The 18293-nt window shown below is 35.4% G+C and overlaps 1 protein-coding gene and 1 pseudogene across 1 annotated transcript; both read left to right on the top strand.

The window, feature by feature from the left end:
• Positions 1 to 287: 287 nt before the first annotated feature.
• Positions 288 to 10339, top strand: LOC140242942 (uncharacterized; annotated as a pseudogene).
• Positions 10340 to 10836: 497 nt separating this feature from the next.
• On the top strand, positions 10837 to 15668 carry LOC140242941 (uncharacterized). Its single transcript, XM_072322686.1, has 2 exons — positions 10837 to 12225; positions 15612 to 15668. Exons 1-2 carry the CDS (start codon positions 10837 to 10839, stop codon positions 15666 to 15668), a joined length of 1446 nt encoding a protein of 481 aa, XP_072178787.1.
• Positions 15669 to 18293: the final 2625 nt, after the last annotated feature.

Genomic DNA, 18293 nt, shown 5'->3' with positions numbered 1-18293 from the left:
ACGGTCCTTGAATTCTCTGTCTGTACGTGTTTTAAAGCACAACACCTTTATACTGAGTGGTCCGGCTATCCCCTGGTGATCTGTTGTAATTGCGTACTAGTAATTATTGTAAGTGTGACCAAGATGAGTCTAATTGTACCAAATTTTGTATTGCATATTGAAACCCCACACACATTTGCACTTTGTACACACACCTGCACAGTAGTATGCACTTGCAAAATGCACATTAGCACCTATGCAGTTGTTGTCTCTCAAATCTCCGGTAATTTACATTTCTGTATTACAGAATGGCGTCACATATGAATACCCCCGATATTCCTGATGACGTTATGCCTGTGCGCGACAGTAAATATTACACACCCCTTGAATTCAATGATATTGTATCGTATAGTTCAGATAATATTTCACTTCTTCATATAAACTCTAGGAGTTTGAATAAAAATTTTGAATATTTGGAAAATCTTTTGCACTCTTTAAACAATTTTGAATTTTCTGTTATTGGAATAAGTGAAACTTGGTTACATCAAAACTCCCCAGATATCTTTAATTTACCCAATCATAAATTAGTTAGGGCTGATCGACAAGGAAAAAGGGGTGGCGGTGTCGCGTTTTATATTGCGCAAAATTTACAGTTCAAAATCCGTTCTGAAATCACGTTAAGATATGCAGAAACGTTATTTATTGAAATTGAGAACCCAATCTCTAAAAATGTTATTATAGGTTTAATCTATCGACCTCCTGATCTGAATTGTGAATTATTTTGTGATGAATTGGATTTATATCTCCATAAGATAGGTAATGAAAGTAAACATGTTTTTATTTTTGGTGATTTCAACATTAACTTTTCGCCCACATCCGATAACAATAATTCCCTTAATTTTATGCATTTAATGTATTCATATGGGTTTATGTCAATTATCAATAAACCCACCAGGATAAATCCACACTCGTCAACTCAGATTGATAATATATTTTCGAATGTGTATAATAATACAATTATGGGGGGTATATTATGTTCTGAAGTTTCTGATCATTTACCAATATTTTCAATTTGTGAATGTAAAGTGGGTCGTAATAAATTACATGATAAAATATGGTATTATAAAGAGTCAAAACGTAATGTGGAATTATTGAAACAGAATTTATTTTTAGAGGAATGGACAGATATTTAAAGTATTAACAATGTTAATTTGGCATATAAATGTTTTAACGATAAATTATTATATTATTATGAAAATAATATTCCTTTATGCAGAATAAAAATTAACCGAAATAAACCAAGAAATCCTTGGATTACAAAAGGTATTTTGAAATCCATAAAAACTCGTAATTTTTTGTATAAGTTACACATTCGTAACCCAACTGAATTTAATTTGAATATGTATAAAGTTTATCGAAATAAATTGACAAAATTGATTCGTTTATCCCGCAGATTATATTTTTCTGACAGAATGAAAAAGGTTTCTTCGAATATTAATGCAACATGGAAAATTATTAAAGAGGTCCTAGGTAAAAAGCCTGATTCTCCGCCAACGGATGATATCACATTAAACGGTATTAAAATAAATGATCCCAATATGTATGCTAATTCATTTAACTCATTTTTCGTTAATATCGGTCCGGAACTTGCTACTAAAATTAGCAATACTTCTGCTCATTTTACAGATTATCTTTTTGACCAAAATCAAGAGTCTATTTATCTTAATCCAACAAGTCCCAGTGAAATCATTAGTATCACTAAATCTTTAAATAGCTCTAAATCTTGTGGTTCTGATAAAATAAGTATGATGTTATTGAAAGAAATAATTTATCCACTCGCAGAACCGTTAAGTTATATATTTAATCTTTCTTTATCACAAGGTATTTTCCCTGATCTGCTGAAAATAGCGAAAGTGAATCCTGTACATAAAAAAGATGATCCTCATGAAATTAGCAATTATCGTCCTATTTCTTTATTGCCTAGTATATCCAAAATCTTAGAAAAAATTGTTTACAATAGACTTCTTAAATTTATTAATAAGTATGATTTACTTATTCCCAATCAATATGGTTTCAGAAAAAATTATTCAACTGATTTAGCACTAATACAAATTTATGACAAAATTACGAGTGCTTTTGCAAACAAAGAACATGTTGCAGGTATATTTTGTGATTTGAGTAAAGCATTCGATACTCTTGATCATTCTATTTTACTCACGAAACTTAGTCATTATGGTATTCGAGGACAAGCACATTTATGGCTTAAAGATTATCTAACTAATAAAAGACAATATGTTATTGTTAATGGTTGTGAATCTGACCCCCTTTTAATTAAATGTGGTGTTCCTCAAGGCTCAATTCTAGGCCCATTATTATTCCTTCTTTATGTTAATGATATTATAAATACATCTTCTCTTCTCTCTTTTGTTCTATTTGCTGACGATACGAATATATTTTATTCTCATAAAGATCTTAAGATTTTAAATGACACTCTAAATATTGAAATTAGTAAAGTATCAAATTGGTTTAAGTCTAATAAACTTTCTTTGAATATAAGAAAGACTCATTTTATTCATTTCAAACTTCATTCTCATAATGAAGATACGTTGATACATATTAACATTGATGATATCCCATTAGAAAAGAAAATGAATTCAAAATTTCTAGGAGTGTATATAGATGAAAGTTTGACTTGGAATGAGCATTTACATCATGTTACAACGTGTATTTCTAGAAATATAGGGATAATTTCAAAGCTGAAGTTCTTTCTTCCTCGTTCAACTTTATTTCTATTATATAATTCCTTAATTCTCCCATATATAAGTTATTGCAATGTTGTATGGGGTACTTGCGGCTCTACCAAAATAAATTCTATATTTAAATTACAAAAGAAAGTTATACGTATTTGTACAGGATAGCATTTTCTGGCTCATAGTGATTCTTTATTTCATGAGCTTAAAACATTGAAGGTTTTTGATTTGAATATCATTCAAGTAGCAGTAATTATGTTCAAATATATACATCATCAACTTCCATCATCGTTTGATAACATGTTTAGGTTCAATACTTCTGTCCATTCGTACCCTACTCGTATATGTAGAAATTTCCACCTTTTGAATCCCAAATTATTAGTGACACATAAATCTATAAGATATTCGGGTCCGGATATTTGGAATAATCTCCCGGATAATATAAAGTCTTGTTCAAGTATTTAATCTTTGAAAGCTTCACTTAAACGATATTTGATACAATTATATTCTCCAAACCAATTGAGCTAACAAATATTTATAGTATAGATTGTCATCTTATTGTCAATCTCTATTTTCTTCCTTCAACTGCATCTTGCACTCTCACCTGCAACTGCACTGCACTCACCTGATCACCTTCCTCCAAGAGAGTTATGTCGTTGGATAGTCATTTTATGAGGCCTCCATCCATTTCAAGCTTAATCGCTTATGATGGTGGTCTCCTGCATTCAATTATCTCTGTTTACTGAAAAATACTGTATATTTTATTTCATGTTTCTGTGTATCAACATTGCTCAATGCAATCACCTATGTGAATCTATTTATGTACTGTTATCGATTTATTTCACTGCACTTGTTATTCTTTGTCTTTGTACTTTTTGAAGTTTGCATTCAAATTGTATTTGATTGAATGCAGAAATAAAAGCAAACAAGCAAACAAGCAAACAAGCAAAACTAACTATATGTTATTCAGTAAGTCTATAGAAGTTTTACGCACAGATATCATCTTTGATGATGTTCACTTAGAGCGTGTATCTCATACAAAGTTTCTCGGTATTACAGTGGACGATAAACTTTCGTGGAAGCCTCATATTATTAATATTAGTAAAATAATTTCGCGTAATATTGGTATTATCAATAGACTTAAATCTCATATCCCGTTGTCTTCTTTGCTGACGTTGTATTTTTCATTAATATTACCTTATTTAAATTATGGAATCTTAGCATGGGGTAGTGCCCATCAAACTTTATTAGATAGATTATTGTTATTACAAAAAAGGCACTTCGTATCATTTGTGGCGTTTCTCCATGTTCCCATGCAGATACATTATTTGTTAGATATAAGATATTAAAAATCAAAGATTTGTTTTTCTTTCAGCTGGGTCAGTTTATGTTTAATTATAACACAAATGCACTTCCCAGCATTTTTGATTCAATGTTTCCACGAAATCAATCTTTTCATAATTATCCCACCAGGCGATCAAATGAGTTTCATTTACCCCTTCTGAGAACGTTATTGGCTCAAAATACATTTATATACACTGGCCCTAGATTTTGGAATTCTTTAAGTTGTGATATAAAGAATTCTTTATCTTTGAATTCGTTTAAGCGTAAGTTAAATTTTTTTTTTTTGTTGAACTCATATTAAGATATATACGATTCATTATTTAGCTGGTCTTTACAGCCTAAGGGTTCATCGTCAATCATTGATTTCATCATTGTGTATTTTTACATTATCTTATTTGTATAAACATTGCTCGGCTGATCGAGCTGAAACACCTCAATACCCTCTTCTGATCCCGATGTTCAGCACCTCAATTCCCTCTTCTGATCCCGATGTTCAGCGTGTTGGCTTTTCCTTTCATTTTCTTTTTCTTTCTCTCCTTTCTTTCCATTATTCTTTTGTGTTTTATTACTGTCATGGTATACCCTACTGTAAAGTCATGTAATGTCCTTGTGTTTCTACTGTCTTGTTGTCTCCTGTCTTTGTTAAAAAAAAAAGTTTAATGTATTCACAAGAATCCTTTGAGTGGTTCACAATTTACAAGCATGCTTTTCAGTGAACCTCTCAGTTCTTTCTCTTTTTTTTCCTCCAAACATAACTTTGTATTTTGCCGGTATGTATGTATAATTTCGTATTTGTTAACCATTATCTACCATGTAAAGTCGAATACGTGCCTATGTTATATCTTCTGATACATTTCGTGTTATGTTTGACGAAAAAGAAAGAAGGAATGAAATAAATGAAATGAAAAAGAAAATAAATGTGTGTGTGTGTGTGTGTGCGTTTGTGTGTTTTGCATCACAGAACCAACAAAAAGTCGCCAGACATGGATTTTTAGTTAAGAGCAGATTCTGAAGGAGCAGACTCTCAGCTTTAGAATGATGTATAACTAAATTCAGATGGACTAACCTGCCCTAATCTAATTACTGGAAAGAAAGCACACACTCTCGAAAAGAGTCTATTCAAGCGCTTAATTTTCACCAAGTCGTGCGAGCTGTCCAATGAAAGGGACAAAACACATGATGTAACCACTGGAGCAACAACAATGAAGAGATTATCAGATTAAGCTGAAATACAGCATGTTCTATTAACACATTAATTTCTGTCCATGATTATTACCAATTTTCAAAGCAGTAGCGTTTTTCTTTCAAAAATTATTAGACTTAAAATTGAAGAGTATGCTAGGGATTTCAAGAAAGACTAGATATATCGCTACGGCGACTGATATGCCTCCGCCATAATGCATGGTTCTCCTAATAGGTCTATAGTACAATGTCTTGAAAATGTGTGATGACAGTTTCACACAAATGGCAAAATATTAATATGACAGGTTTGCCACAAATGTGCTGAACGTTCAATTTCCTAGAACTAGGTTCAATTGGATGAATGATTAAAATGTAAGAGTGCAGGTATTTGGGGAACTGATGATTTTTACTTGACTTTTGACCCTTTTATAAGTTTATGCATTGAGTAATTTTCAAGGTATTGAGAAAAAGTATAATTTCAGTATCAAATGGGAAAATAGCATTATCTAAACCTGGCCTTTGACCTTTGACCTCACAGTTCCAAAGATAATCACTGTTAGGTTGAACATGCATAAATATGTAAGTTTCATGGTGATACCTTGAGTTACTTTTGAGATATGGAGGAAAAAGCGCAATTCAACACTTTCACTTGACCTTTGACCTTTTGACCTTTGACCTTTTGGCAAGAAACTTCCCACAGAATATATATCGGGTAATACATGCATACATCAAGTTAAAAAAAAACACCTTCAGGCATTGCATAAATATAAGGAAAGAAGTGATATTTTGAGGAGTTGACCTTGACCTTTGACCCCCTGACCTTTGAACCATGACCCCAAACTTCCCTAGATAATCACTGCCCATTGAAGCAAGCATATATACTAAGTTCCATGAAGATACCTTGAACCATTTGCGAGATATGGAGAAAAACATGAATTTTCAACCTTTTTTTTTTCACAAAATAACCTGTGACCTTTGACCATCGACCCCGTGACCCTAAAATCCAAACAAAGTATTATCCCCCCAGGATATACCCTCGTACCAAGTTTGATGTAAAACCACCACACGGTTCTTGAGGTATCGACAAAAACAAAACGGGACGGACGTACGTACGGACGGACGGACGAAAAACATAATGTCTCCGGCCACTTCGTTGGCGGAGGCATAAAAAAGAGGCCTCTAAAACATACTTGATCATTCTACTCTCCCCCAAAAAGTGTTCTAGAAAACTGCTGAAAACACACCTTTTCATCCATGTTATGATACCAAACTGAAGAATAGTGTAGAAAAAGGATAGCTCTTTCAGAAAATATAAAAAAAACAACAACTCAAGATTGACTCGGTTGACCAATTCCACCTTTTTTGAGCAAGCATATATATATATAATTATATTTTTTATTTTTTTTTTGTAGGCAAACATATATAAATCTTTCAGCTGTAACGTTTTTGTAAGGTGTGTATTCGTGCCTCGAATGTTAATAGAATTTGCTTTTTGGAATCACCATAAGTTTGCAGTGATATTTGTCCTCAGGTATATAAGCCTACTGGGTGTTTTGGTGCAGGTTCCACTCGCTGTCTTCCCCGATTTCTTCCCCCCCCCCCCATTTTATGATAATTATGTTTCCACATTGGCAGGGATCTGTAGGTTTGGTTAAAACTCCGTACAAAAGTTAGATATATGATGATAAAGTATACAGGAGATGACTTTCAAAAAGTGATTTTTTTTTTTGTGTGTGTAATTAGAGTAGGAGCAATAATAGTAATAATAACAATAGGAAGCTTTATCGTATGCATTTATCCCATCTCCGTTGTAAACATTTGTTAATCAATGACGCCGGCCCTGGAGGGGGAGGGGGATGAAGGTATACATGTCATCCTCCCCACCCTGTGACCGGGAGGCGATTTTTTTTTTCCGTAACCCTAACGCATCGAAATTGCCAATTGTGTCACTTGAGCAAAGACTATCAGTGTACTGGCTGGTTTTGTACGCATGCGCTTGGACTTCGACGTTATGCATACTGTACTGCTATACAGTATGTACACATATACCAGTGGCATGGTCGTCTGCTAACACAGAATCAGATTCGAATGTGAATGGCATGCCCTTCAAACATAACAACGGGGTTGTGTGTAGGTGTGTGCGTGTGTGTGTGTGTGTGTTTAAAAAAGAAGGTGATTCAGCAGCACAAGTGTGTGCATATCAAAGGCAGATATGGATTGGCTTGAAGTTACTAAGTATAATTAGAAAGCCTTTTCTGAGATATTCATGCAGAATTCTATGTCAAGTAATACGCTACGCATGGTATGATTTGTATATATAGGCCTATATTGTACTGTGTGTTAAGAAAAATATGATTTAGAAGCACAACAGATAAGAATTCAGCTGCTTAGTTTTGTTCAAATTAATTTCATTGTAAACATGGGCCTGATATCGATGAAATTGTAATAAAGAATATCATTTAAAAAAAAGTTTTTTGTTGTATTATTCTGTTCGCACTGCAAGTATACACTCAACAGTAACACGTTCCCATTAATCGAAGTTCCAGAGGAAAATGAGAAGTGAGGACACAGGTCGTACATGGTAAATTGGAGCTTTATTCGAAGATGTTTCACATGACCAAGCCGTTTAGCAAGTATATCATTTTACAAAACTCAGCACTCGGTATATCGTGTACAACATAAGCAGGGAGGTGACTCACCTTGCTGGTATATTAGCAAGGAGGTGAGACTAAAATTCTCTCACCTCCCTAGTACACGGGAGGGTGCCTTTTTCAATCAAAGTTACAAATCACTGGTCACTTTCACTGACAGCGATCGATCATTTATGTTCGGATTATTTATGGGCTGCCTTATAATCGGCAGCCTCAAAAGTGGAGTGAGCGTCAGGTGGTGTCCGTTGACAAGCCACGAATGATTTTTTTTTTTTTTTGGGGGGGGGAGGGGAGAGTAGGATAATAGTGCTGCTTGATATAATGATGTGTACATAGGCCGTAAGGTAAAAGAAATTTCATTTCAATTCAATTCAATTCGATTTTATTGTCCGTTTCTGGAAATTTGTTTTGTTAGCATCCATACAAGTTACATCGATACATACATATACAGAGCACACGTTTAACATGGATACATAGACATGATAAACACACAAGAGATATACTGCAATACAATGTCAATGTCATTGTCAGAAATACATAACATTAAAGAAATATTAATCTGTATAAATCAACGTTATGTTGGGTGTGGTGTGCATTAACATACACAAGTGTATAAATATGTATCAGATTTATAATAACTATACAAAACTTTTAAACAATATGAATTAATACATCTTTACGTCTAAATTTAGTGATTGTATATATAAAAATCTCGAAGGCTATTTACGTGCGTGTGTGTGCGTGTATGTGTATACGTGTGTGAACGTACAAAAATGTAAGTCTATGTTTTTTGACAAAACCGTATAAATTATATCCATACGATTGTTCTTTTGTTTTTGTTTTACAACAGCTAAGATACTGTATAATATAGTAATTTGCTAGTCAACTGTTAGGATGGCGTTAACAGCTGTCTGTGAAGGGTTAGTGTATAGGATCGCATTGGTATAACATAAATAATCTACGGTTTAAAGATGTTAAAAACAATGACAGTATTCAGTGAAACATTGTGCCAACATCCATGTGACGTTTACATTAATGGTTAGTCCAGCGTTGCACGACATAACTATGTGCATGCATAAGGTTGAGCCAACATTGGTTCGAAACCAAGATGTTGACTCCACTAGGAATTAATCACCTACACGGTGTTCAAAAATTCATTCTGCCCCACCCCCCCGCAGAAAAGTGGTGTTTTGATGTGCTCGTCACTTAATTTATGAAGAGTATTTTAATAATTTTCTCCTTCGTAGGCATTTGTAAAGATATCATTGAGAAATTTATTTGAAATGTATTTTCATGATGTTTTGATGAAGTAGTAGAACTGATGTCACAGAGGTTATTTGTAAAATATTTTCATAGCGATTCTTTTTTCTTTTTTTTTTTGATGTGAAGGTACAGTGTTGTATCTGACGTAATTTTCTTATGTTTTCGTTTGATTTAAAAAAACTGGTGCCTCAATCAGTGTGAGCTGTACTGGATAGCAAAATAATTGCATTATGTATGATATTTGCTATTCATCACGAAGTAGGCCCTATGCATAATTGTTTTCGCCCTTTTCAATTGCCGCTCTCGAGCTTTGCAAAATAACAAGACTACAATCGATGTATCTGAATACCAGTCTAGCCGCTTGATGAAGCCGCATAGAAAGTTTATATGAAACGAACGGTTCAGCCCATAAATTGCAAATCAAGTAAAAAAATCATGTTTTACTAATAGACCTACGCCTTCACCGTATAAGTATAAAGACACCAGAAAGAAAGGAAAGAGAGGACAGAGACCATAGGCTACACATCCCATCCAGAATCCCCCCCCCCCACACACATCACATACTACTTCTACAACAACAACAACAACAACAACAACAACAACAACAACAACAACAACAACAACAACAACAACAACAACAACAACAACTACTACTACTACTACTACTACTACTACTACTACTACTATCATACTATACTACTACTACTACTACTACTATGTATACTACAACTACTACTACTACTACTATGTATACTACAACTACTACTACTACTACTATGTATACTACAACTACTACTACTACTACTACTACTACTACACACACACGTTTAGGTAGAAAGGTATAGGGAGGGAGAGAGAGAAGCCTACATTAGAAATGTAACTAAAATCTATCACTTTTGCAGTTACAATGTACTTACAATTAAGGACTATCAAACTCGAATGATTTTTCGTGTGTAACGTATATCATAATCATAACACATAGGGCAAATTTGAAATATACTATAATAGAGTATATTTCAAATTTGCCCTATGTGTTATGATTATCATCAATGCTTGTGTACGAGAGAAATTCAGGAATTGGATAGTTATAAGACAAAAGGAGATCGAAATACCTAAAAAGTTTTATCATGTCAGGTCTTTTTCTTGGGATTTTTTTAATCGTCAGTCTGACCAGTGTTTATCTATATAGTTTCGATAAAAAAAAAGTCCCTACAGAAGGATTTGCTGAGAACAGTTCCTAAGGTGAAACTTACGCCACGAAGGTAGAAATGAATCTCAAACTTAAAAGGCTTTTACTTACGGTTAGCCCGTGCACATTTATAATGTAAAAACAATTCTACGAACAGAACAAATGGAACGCTGGCTGGAATGCTCCCCAGGGAGTGGAGAGTGAATTCTGTCTGTGCTGGTTGGGAAAAAAATGTATCCAAAAACTGGGGTAATATATTCTGTAGAGCGCATTCAGATACTTAACAAGTGTGAAATGCGCTATATGCAAACTAGCTATTCTTATCAACATCATTATCATGAGTAGCATTAGATATGACAGAAATGTAGGGTCAGTTATCAGAATAATGGATAAAATGAAGTGAATTAATCTTCAAATGTATGATTTGACTGTAGGTGGATCATTTCCTGTTGAATTCTCTGTGCGTCACATCGTCATCATGGCCTCTGGTTTTACTCCACCAAACACCCCCAAGAAGAAGTGTGATGGCCCTGACTGCCACTCTGACGTGAAGTCTTGCCAAGCGTCCTATCGCTTTGAGATCCAGAAGACCCTGTGCGATGAATGTGCTATTAAACACCAAGGCTCCATCAAGGGGCTAGCAGACCAAGTTAAATGGAATTGTCAGAAGCACACTGATAAAACTGCAGAGCATTTCTGCGTTACTCACGACTATCCCATTTGTCAGGTGTGTGCCGTAACCTCATATCACACAGACTGCAAAAGGGATGACATTAACGACGTGAAAAAAGAGAGGGTAAAACAACTAGTGGATCTCATACACGATGCTCAAGATAGATGCAACGATCTCAAACAAAGCAATGTAGAAGTACATCAAAATATGACCAAACATCTAAAGATGATTAGGGAACAGTTGTCCACTGCAGCTCAACAAGAGACAACGAGGGTTACTAATGACAGAGACCAGAAGGAAGAGATAATCAATGCAGAGTACGATCAAAAGGTCAAGAAGTTGAACAAAGAGCGAAATGACAGGCTGAAAGGCACCAGAGATGAAGCGGAGAAGATTCTCCAGAAGATCCGAGACGAGCAGTACTCGCTTGAGAAGCAGTTGGACAGGATGGAACGGGGATTAGAAGCGTGCAAAACCAAACTCGTTCCTGGTCTCGAAGAGCTCACTACAAGGATCAGGGATGGATGTATGAAAGCTGAAAACCTCATCATCAATCAAGAGAATCTAATGAAGGACTTCCAAGACGTCACACGACAGATGATGGAGCATCTTCATGTTGAGCTCAGCACGGAGAGACTAGACATTGTGAAAGGGGAGATTGAAAAATTAAAGTTCACAAAAGAAAGTGGAAGTAGAATTCTTGGTACAGCAGAAGGGTTAGAAGAGCAATGGGTTAAAGTAAGGGATGTGTGCCAATCATCATCTAATCGTTTCTTGGGGTGCACTAGTAGCTATGTTGTATTTACCGAAAAAAAGAATGTTTTAGTCGTGTATCTTGATAAGATGACACAATACCATGATGGGACTCGGAAAATTATTGGATTAGGGGAGTTCAAGCCCGACTGCTACAATGCTCTGCCTGATGGAGGACATGTCTTCGGTACCACTGATGGCAAACTCATGGTGTACGATCAGCTCTGGAATTATGCGAGAACGATTGATACCATGTTCGAATATTCACTTCTAGTCACCGTCAACAAGGATGGAATGATTCGAGTGGCAAAAAGCGAGGGGTCTGCCATTTCTGCTTTCAACCCTAGAGATGGGAAATGCCTGAACACTATTAAGCTGGCAGATGACATGCTAATGATTAAGGAGTTGAAGACCATGTCAACAGGAGACATGGTCGTGCTTGTAGAAGAATGCAGATTGATAATGATGCAGAGGGAATTTAGCGTAGTCTATATAATGGATCCATGTGATGGTACTATTAAGCGTCAAATTCCATTTGAAGGTTGTTTTGTTATGAGCATGGCAGTCGATGTGTCTCTCGACTGCGTGTACGTAATGTATTTGGACCAGTGTTTACAGTGTGTTCTTCAACAAAATAGTTTACGCGGTGGCAATCAAGCATTACATTACGTTACAGAGACAATTGCTGTTCCTCCTTCATTTGAAGTGCCAGCACCAGGCTTACTAATCATGGAGAATAAATATGATCTTTCCATCTACAAACGACCACAGTTTCTGATTGACTTCCTTGAAGGAATTCAGACCGATCTGTTGTGAACAAAGTAATGTACTACTAACATTAACTGACATAGTGTTACGAACATCGCACATGCAGTCGCTGTGTCAACAGATTGCGTGTACATTCTACCTGATCGTCAGTGTCGTGTGCTGACTGTTGGTCGGTGGGATTTTGCCTAGTGTATGGCAGTCAAATATAACGTAGAAAATAATGTAGACGTGAAATTTAATTGAATAGCTCTGCCCCTGTCATTCGACCTGTTATGAACAGGCAGGTTGTGTTTGCTATGATAGTTTTTTTTTTTTTTTGTGTACAACAGAACCCCACAGTGTTTCACAGAGATTTTTAACCCACTTCCACGCTGGTGCGAGCACAGTAAAGGCCCCGTTACACTATAAATACGTAGCGTATAGGGCTAGAGTATGCTTAGCGTACACCATCTTCACTATTATTATTATCTTTTTTTATTTATGTATTTATCTATTTTTTAGGGGGGACCACAAAATTTGGCAATGTCCAGATACGCTATCAAGGATGCACTAAGAATCTTCGGGCAAAATATGATTTTCAGACGTTCGCCTAACGAATGATGAGCGTATGATAACCGTATTACTATGCGTGTAGAGTAACGAATTAAGCGCATGCAAAGCATTCCTAAAACGGATGATTAGCCTATGAAACGAATAACCAGCAAATACCAAACGCACGCATAGTACAATACAGTCATTTTACTATATTCCTAATAGGATTCTCGTCTCTATGCTTTGCTGATTATCAAAAAATTCAACAATATCCTTACAAAATTTTCGCCATCTTCATCAAAGTCTTTTTAGTAGAGTTATTAAAAAGAGAATATATTTCAGTATATTTTGCTGTGAAGTAACAGACAAAATTGCTATACCTATAGCCTACTGTGCGCACTCGATACTCTATGGATGGACCAGTTTCAGGCACGTCAGATGAATTCCTTGTGAAAGTTCAAGCATTGTGGAATATGCTGTGTATTCATTGGCAATTCGTTAGCCATTTGCTATTCTAATGCTGTGAATACATTGGGCATTCGCTTCTTCAAAGTTCCAGATGGGCTGGACGTATTTCGACGAATAGAAAACAAACAGTCAGCGTGCAAAACGTTTAAAACAACGAATGTTCAAAATGTATACACAACGTATTGATTGATGCGTTGTCATCCGCGCAAAGTTTTGAACATGTAAAAAAAAAATGGCTCCAGCGTATCTCTGTAAATCCCTACGAACAGCTAACGAATACAAACGATTGTGAAGGTATCTTCAATACGCTCTAGTGTCATGGGGCCTTACAGGACACGCCACTCCATGTTTGAGTTAACTTTGATACGTATTTTCTATGCATACATGAAACAGAGATATATGTTATGGCACCAATTGTAGAGCCTACGTGTTTTATGCAAATCTCATAAGACGATAATGTCATTTCATCATGAACTTCTTATTTGGCTGCAAAAACTTCATTAAATTTCCCATTCTATTAATTAAGGACAATAACATTATATTTATTGTAGTCAACTTGTAATGATTTAGGTTCATGACGTTTTGAAAGGGGAGTTACCTCAGTCTCAAAGTTATTGACTAACATATCGTATAATTATATTGTTGTACAGGTCGATGTTTTATCATGTTATTATATAATGATCATTGACATTAGAAGTACATGCATTCGCTTTTTTTTTCATTTATTGGCCAATTTCAATGAATAATCATTATACTGTTATGTTTCTTTGACATTGCTTTTTACTGTCTTTTGACATGGATCCGACATCCTCATAGATCGTGCCTCATAGTTCTTACCATTTCATCATCTTGCTATTTTTTTTATTGTACTTATTGCAATCACGATTGTTTCATATAAGTCCATTTCTTGTGTTACTTAATTTGAGTTACTTTCTGTCAATAATATTTTTATGAAGTGTTACTCATTCGGTGTCCTGCGCTGTATAGCCACATAATATATAACATAAGATCACGTATCGTTTGCCAACAAGGACCGAGAAGAAGTGGTAGCTGAATCATTATGTGTCTTTGAAATGATAATAGATGGGAGTCCTGTGTCCTTGATGTAGACGTCATATCACAGAGCATGAAATATGTATTGCACAACATGCAATCGGATATTTACCAATAACTTCGTGGAATGAATATAACAGCGAGAAATCATCCATCCGTTTGGGAGGAGCGACTCTGTACACGCAAATCCCATATTATGTCATTACGAGTTATTACTTTTGAACATGTTGAATACCGTCTCTCGATTGATTGATTATTTGTTTAGAGCCGGATATTTGGAGCCGTAGGCCCTATACTTTCACGACGTTCTGTTTTGTGTTATATTTGTGTATGTTCTTTTCGGGTTTTTTTTTTTTTCGTGAATTTTTGTCTTTCATTAAGTATGTAGTGTTGTTATGTAACATTTTTGTATATTCATGCCAATCTGTTTTTTAATGTACTTTTGTATAAGGAATCACAATCTTCAAGCCACTGGCTTTTTCGTGGTTTCCTCGACATTTGAATATTGTACAAAATATTAGCTGTATTGCTTTTATGAAATAGATAAAATGGATTGAATTGAATTGAATTGAATTGAAAATCTTAACCTAGGGTTACCGCTTCAATTCAACAGTGTTCGTCCAGAAGGCCTTGCCATCATTAATAGGGCCTACCCCAGACTTAATGAATCATAGGGAACAGAGCTCAGTAACGAAACGTCTTGGTTAATTATGTCGCGCTTAGAGGAGACGAACGTAGGATCGCCTGTGTGAAGGTGGCGAGCCTACCACACTTTACCGCGGCCATTGCCGAACAGTAGTATACTTGATGTGTAAATATACATACATTATGCATATTATGCGTATGTATGTTGTGATGTTCTTATTAAAATCTTAGCTGTTGCTTCCTGTAGATTCTTTCGCATAAAGGAGCTAATGCCTCATAATAGGCCTATTATAGTAAAGAAACTTATAAGCTTTTCTCATGAGAATTTGACTTTGAATGATTTTTGTCTTCTGAATTTATAGGACAAAGAAACGACGGTGAGCGTATTTCTCTGTCGTGTTCTCGGAACCCAGTTTTAAGATTTGTATTCATCTCATTGTTCAAAATTTTGATGGTGGTTATAACTTAGCGCATATCTTTTGCTAACTAGACTAAGGGGATGTTGCACCGTTGCTGTACATCGCATCTTTTTAGAAAGTTATGTTCAAACTTTCCCATCCGCTCTTCTCCAATTATTCGACTTATGTCTCTCTTAACAGAGGGAAAATTGCGATCTGCTTTAATTCAAATCCCTTAACGTTGCTGTGTAATGCTGTTAGTATTTCACGTTTTATTTCAGATATTTATCACTAACTAATAGGCACCTTTTCATTATTGTCAGATATAACTTTTTACCAAATATTGCGTCATCATATTTCCGTATTTTGCCTTAATTTTAAAATGATCCAGAGAAATGATTGCATAGTTCTACGAGCTTTGGGTGCATCACTAATCATTGTTTTGATGAATATAAATTGATTTTTGTTACATTTATCGAAAGTATTTGTACATGTACATAATTATGTTAAGAGAAAAGTGATCTTCATAACAAGTAAGTAAAGTACTTTAATGTACAGTATGTCCCCCAAAAAAATTACAACGGGGCCCTCCACAATGATATCTTTAGAAATATTGCATCAATCTAAATACAAATTCAGGGTATGAATCTATGTCTCATTGCCCACATGTTACAGAAAACCCCATTCTATTTGCTTCAGTGGTCAAAGAGAAATGAGGAATTTTGTAGAGGATGTCGGAAATCTCTTCTGTCCAAATTATGTCTATTATTCATACATAAGAGCATTGAATTGCTAAAATGGGAAGAATCAGACTCATGACATGCTTTACAACAATCTACATTTCTCTGTGACTGCTTAACCAAATTGAATAGGGTTTTCTGCAAAATAGAGCTAAAATGTTATATCTTAAGACCCTGGAGTAGCATTTAAAAGAATTAATCATATTGGGTGTTATCAATGCGAAAATCTGATTGTAAATTTTGAGGGACATACATGTAACACTGCAGTAAGTCGCCCCAAAAATTACAATTAGATTTTCGAATTGATAGCACATCATGTGATCGACCTGTGTAAGTGCTACTTCAGGGTCTTGAAATATAACATCTTCGCTCTATTTTGCAGAAAACCCCATTCAATTTGGTTAAGCGGTCACAGAGAAATGTGGATTGTTGTAAAGCATGTCATGAGTCTGATTCTTCCAATTTTATCAATTCAATGCTCTTGTGAGTGAATAATAGACAGAATTTGAACAGAAGAGATTCCCGACATCCTCTACAAAATTCCTCATTTCTCTTCGACCACTGAAGCAAATCGAATGGGGTATTCTGTAAAATGTGGGCAATGAGTTACCCTGAATTTGTATTTAGATTGATTCACTATTTTTAAAGATATCATTGCGGAGGGCCCCCGTTGTAATTTTTTTTTGGGACATACTGTACAGTGTACGGAAATCATCGAAATACTTTCCAAATTGTCAAAAGAAATAATCTTGATACAACAGAATGGCAAAACTCTGCATAAGGTATGGAACTGATATAATTTTGCTTGAATGTACGGTATGCTTTACCATTATATACATTGTTTAAATTAGATAAGAATTGGAATATTTTCAAAGAAAAAAAAATCATTGCAATAAAGTCTCTAAAGTAATATTGGTACTCTCTAAAAAAAATCGATTGAAAATTTTCACTCTAAAAAGAATGAATACAAAAAAGAGTGAATTTCGAGTGAAATTGGAGTGAATTTTGAGTGAAAATGCTCATTTTCACTCATTTTGGAGTGACGTCAGGGATCACTCGAAGATTTTGGAGTGATCCCTGACGTCACTCCAAAATGAGTGAAAATGAGCATTTTCACTCAAAATTCACTCCAATTTCACTCGAAATTCACTCTTTTTTATATTCACTCTTTTAAGAGTGAATATTTTCACTCGATTTTTTTTTAGAAAGTAATAGGAGCCGTTCTTTGATATAAATTTGGAAACCTTAGTGACATCTGTAAAAAAATGATGATGCAGAGCAACTAAAGAATATGCAAAGTTTGTATACACCTGCATTCAGTGGCGTACCGTGGGTCAAGACATTGGGGGGGGGGGGCACCTCATGGCAGCAACATCAGAATTGCATAACGGTATAAATAAATGCGAGCGAGCGGAGCGAGCGAGCTTGAAAATTTTGACATTTTACAGTCACAAAACTGCCGTTTGTAGCTATATATAATAATATATTTGCTTTTGAATTTAAGGGCGTTGCACTGGGCGCAACTGCTGGCAGTTGCTGGCAGTAACATGAATGACATAACGATTGAATGCGAGCGAGCGAAGCGAGCGAGCTTGAAAATTTTGTCATTTTACAGTCCCCAAACTGCCGTTTGTAGCTATATATTTTCGCTTTGGAAATTATTGGGAGGGGGCGCACCGGGCGCAACTGCTGGCAATTACTAGTACTGACAGCAACATCAGGAGAATTGCATAACGATTAAATGCGACCGAGCGAAGCGAGCGAGCTTGAAAATTTTGACATTTTACAATCCCAAAACTGCCGTTTGTAGCTATATATTTTTGCTTTGGAAATTATGGGGAGGGGGCGCACCGGGCGCAACTGCTGGCAATTACTGACAGCAACATCAGGAGAATTGCATAACGGT

The sequence above is a fragment of the Diadema setosum genome, chromosome 19, assembly GCF_964275005.1.
Source record: "Diadema setosum chromosome 19, eeDiaSeto1, whole genome shotgun sequence".
Classification (NCBI taxonomy): domain Eukaryota; kingdom Metazoa; phylum Echinodermata; class Echinoidea; order Diadematoida; family Diadematidae; genus Diadema; species Diadema setosum.
The sequence above is the reverse complement of the archived record's forward strand: the minus strand, read 5'-3'. Positions and strand labels throughout refer to the sequence as shown.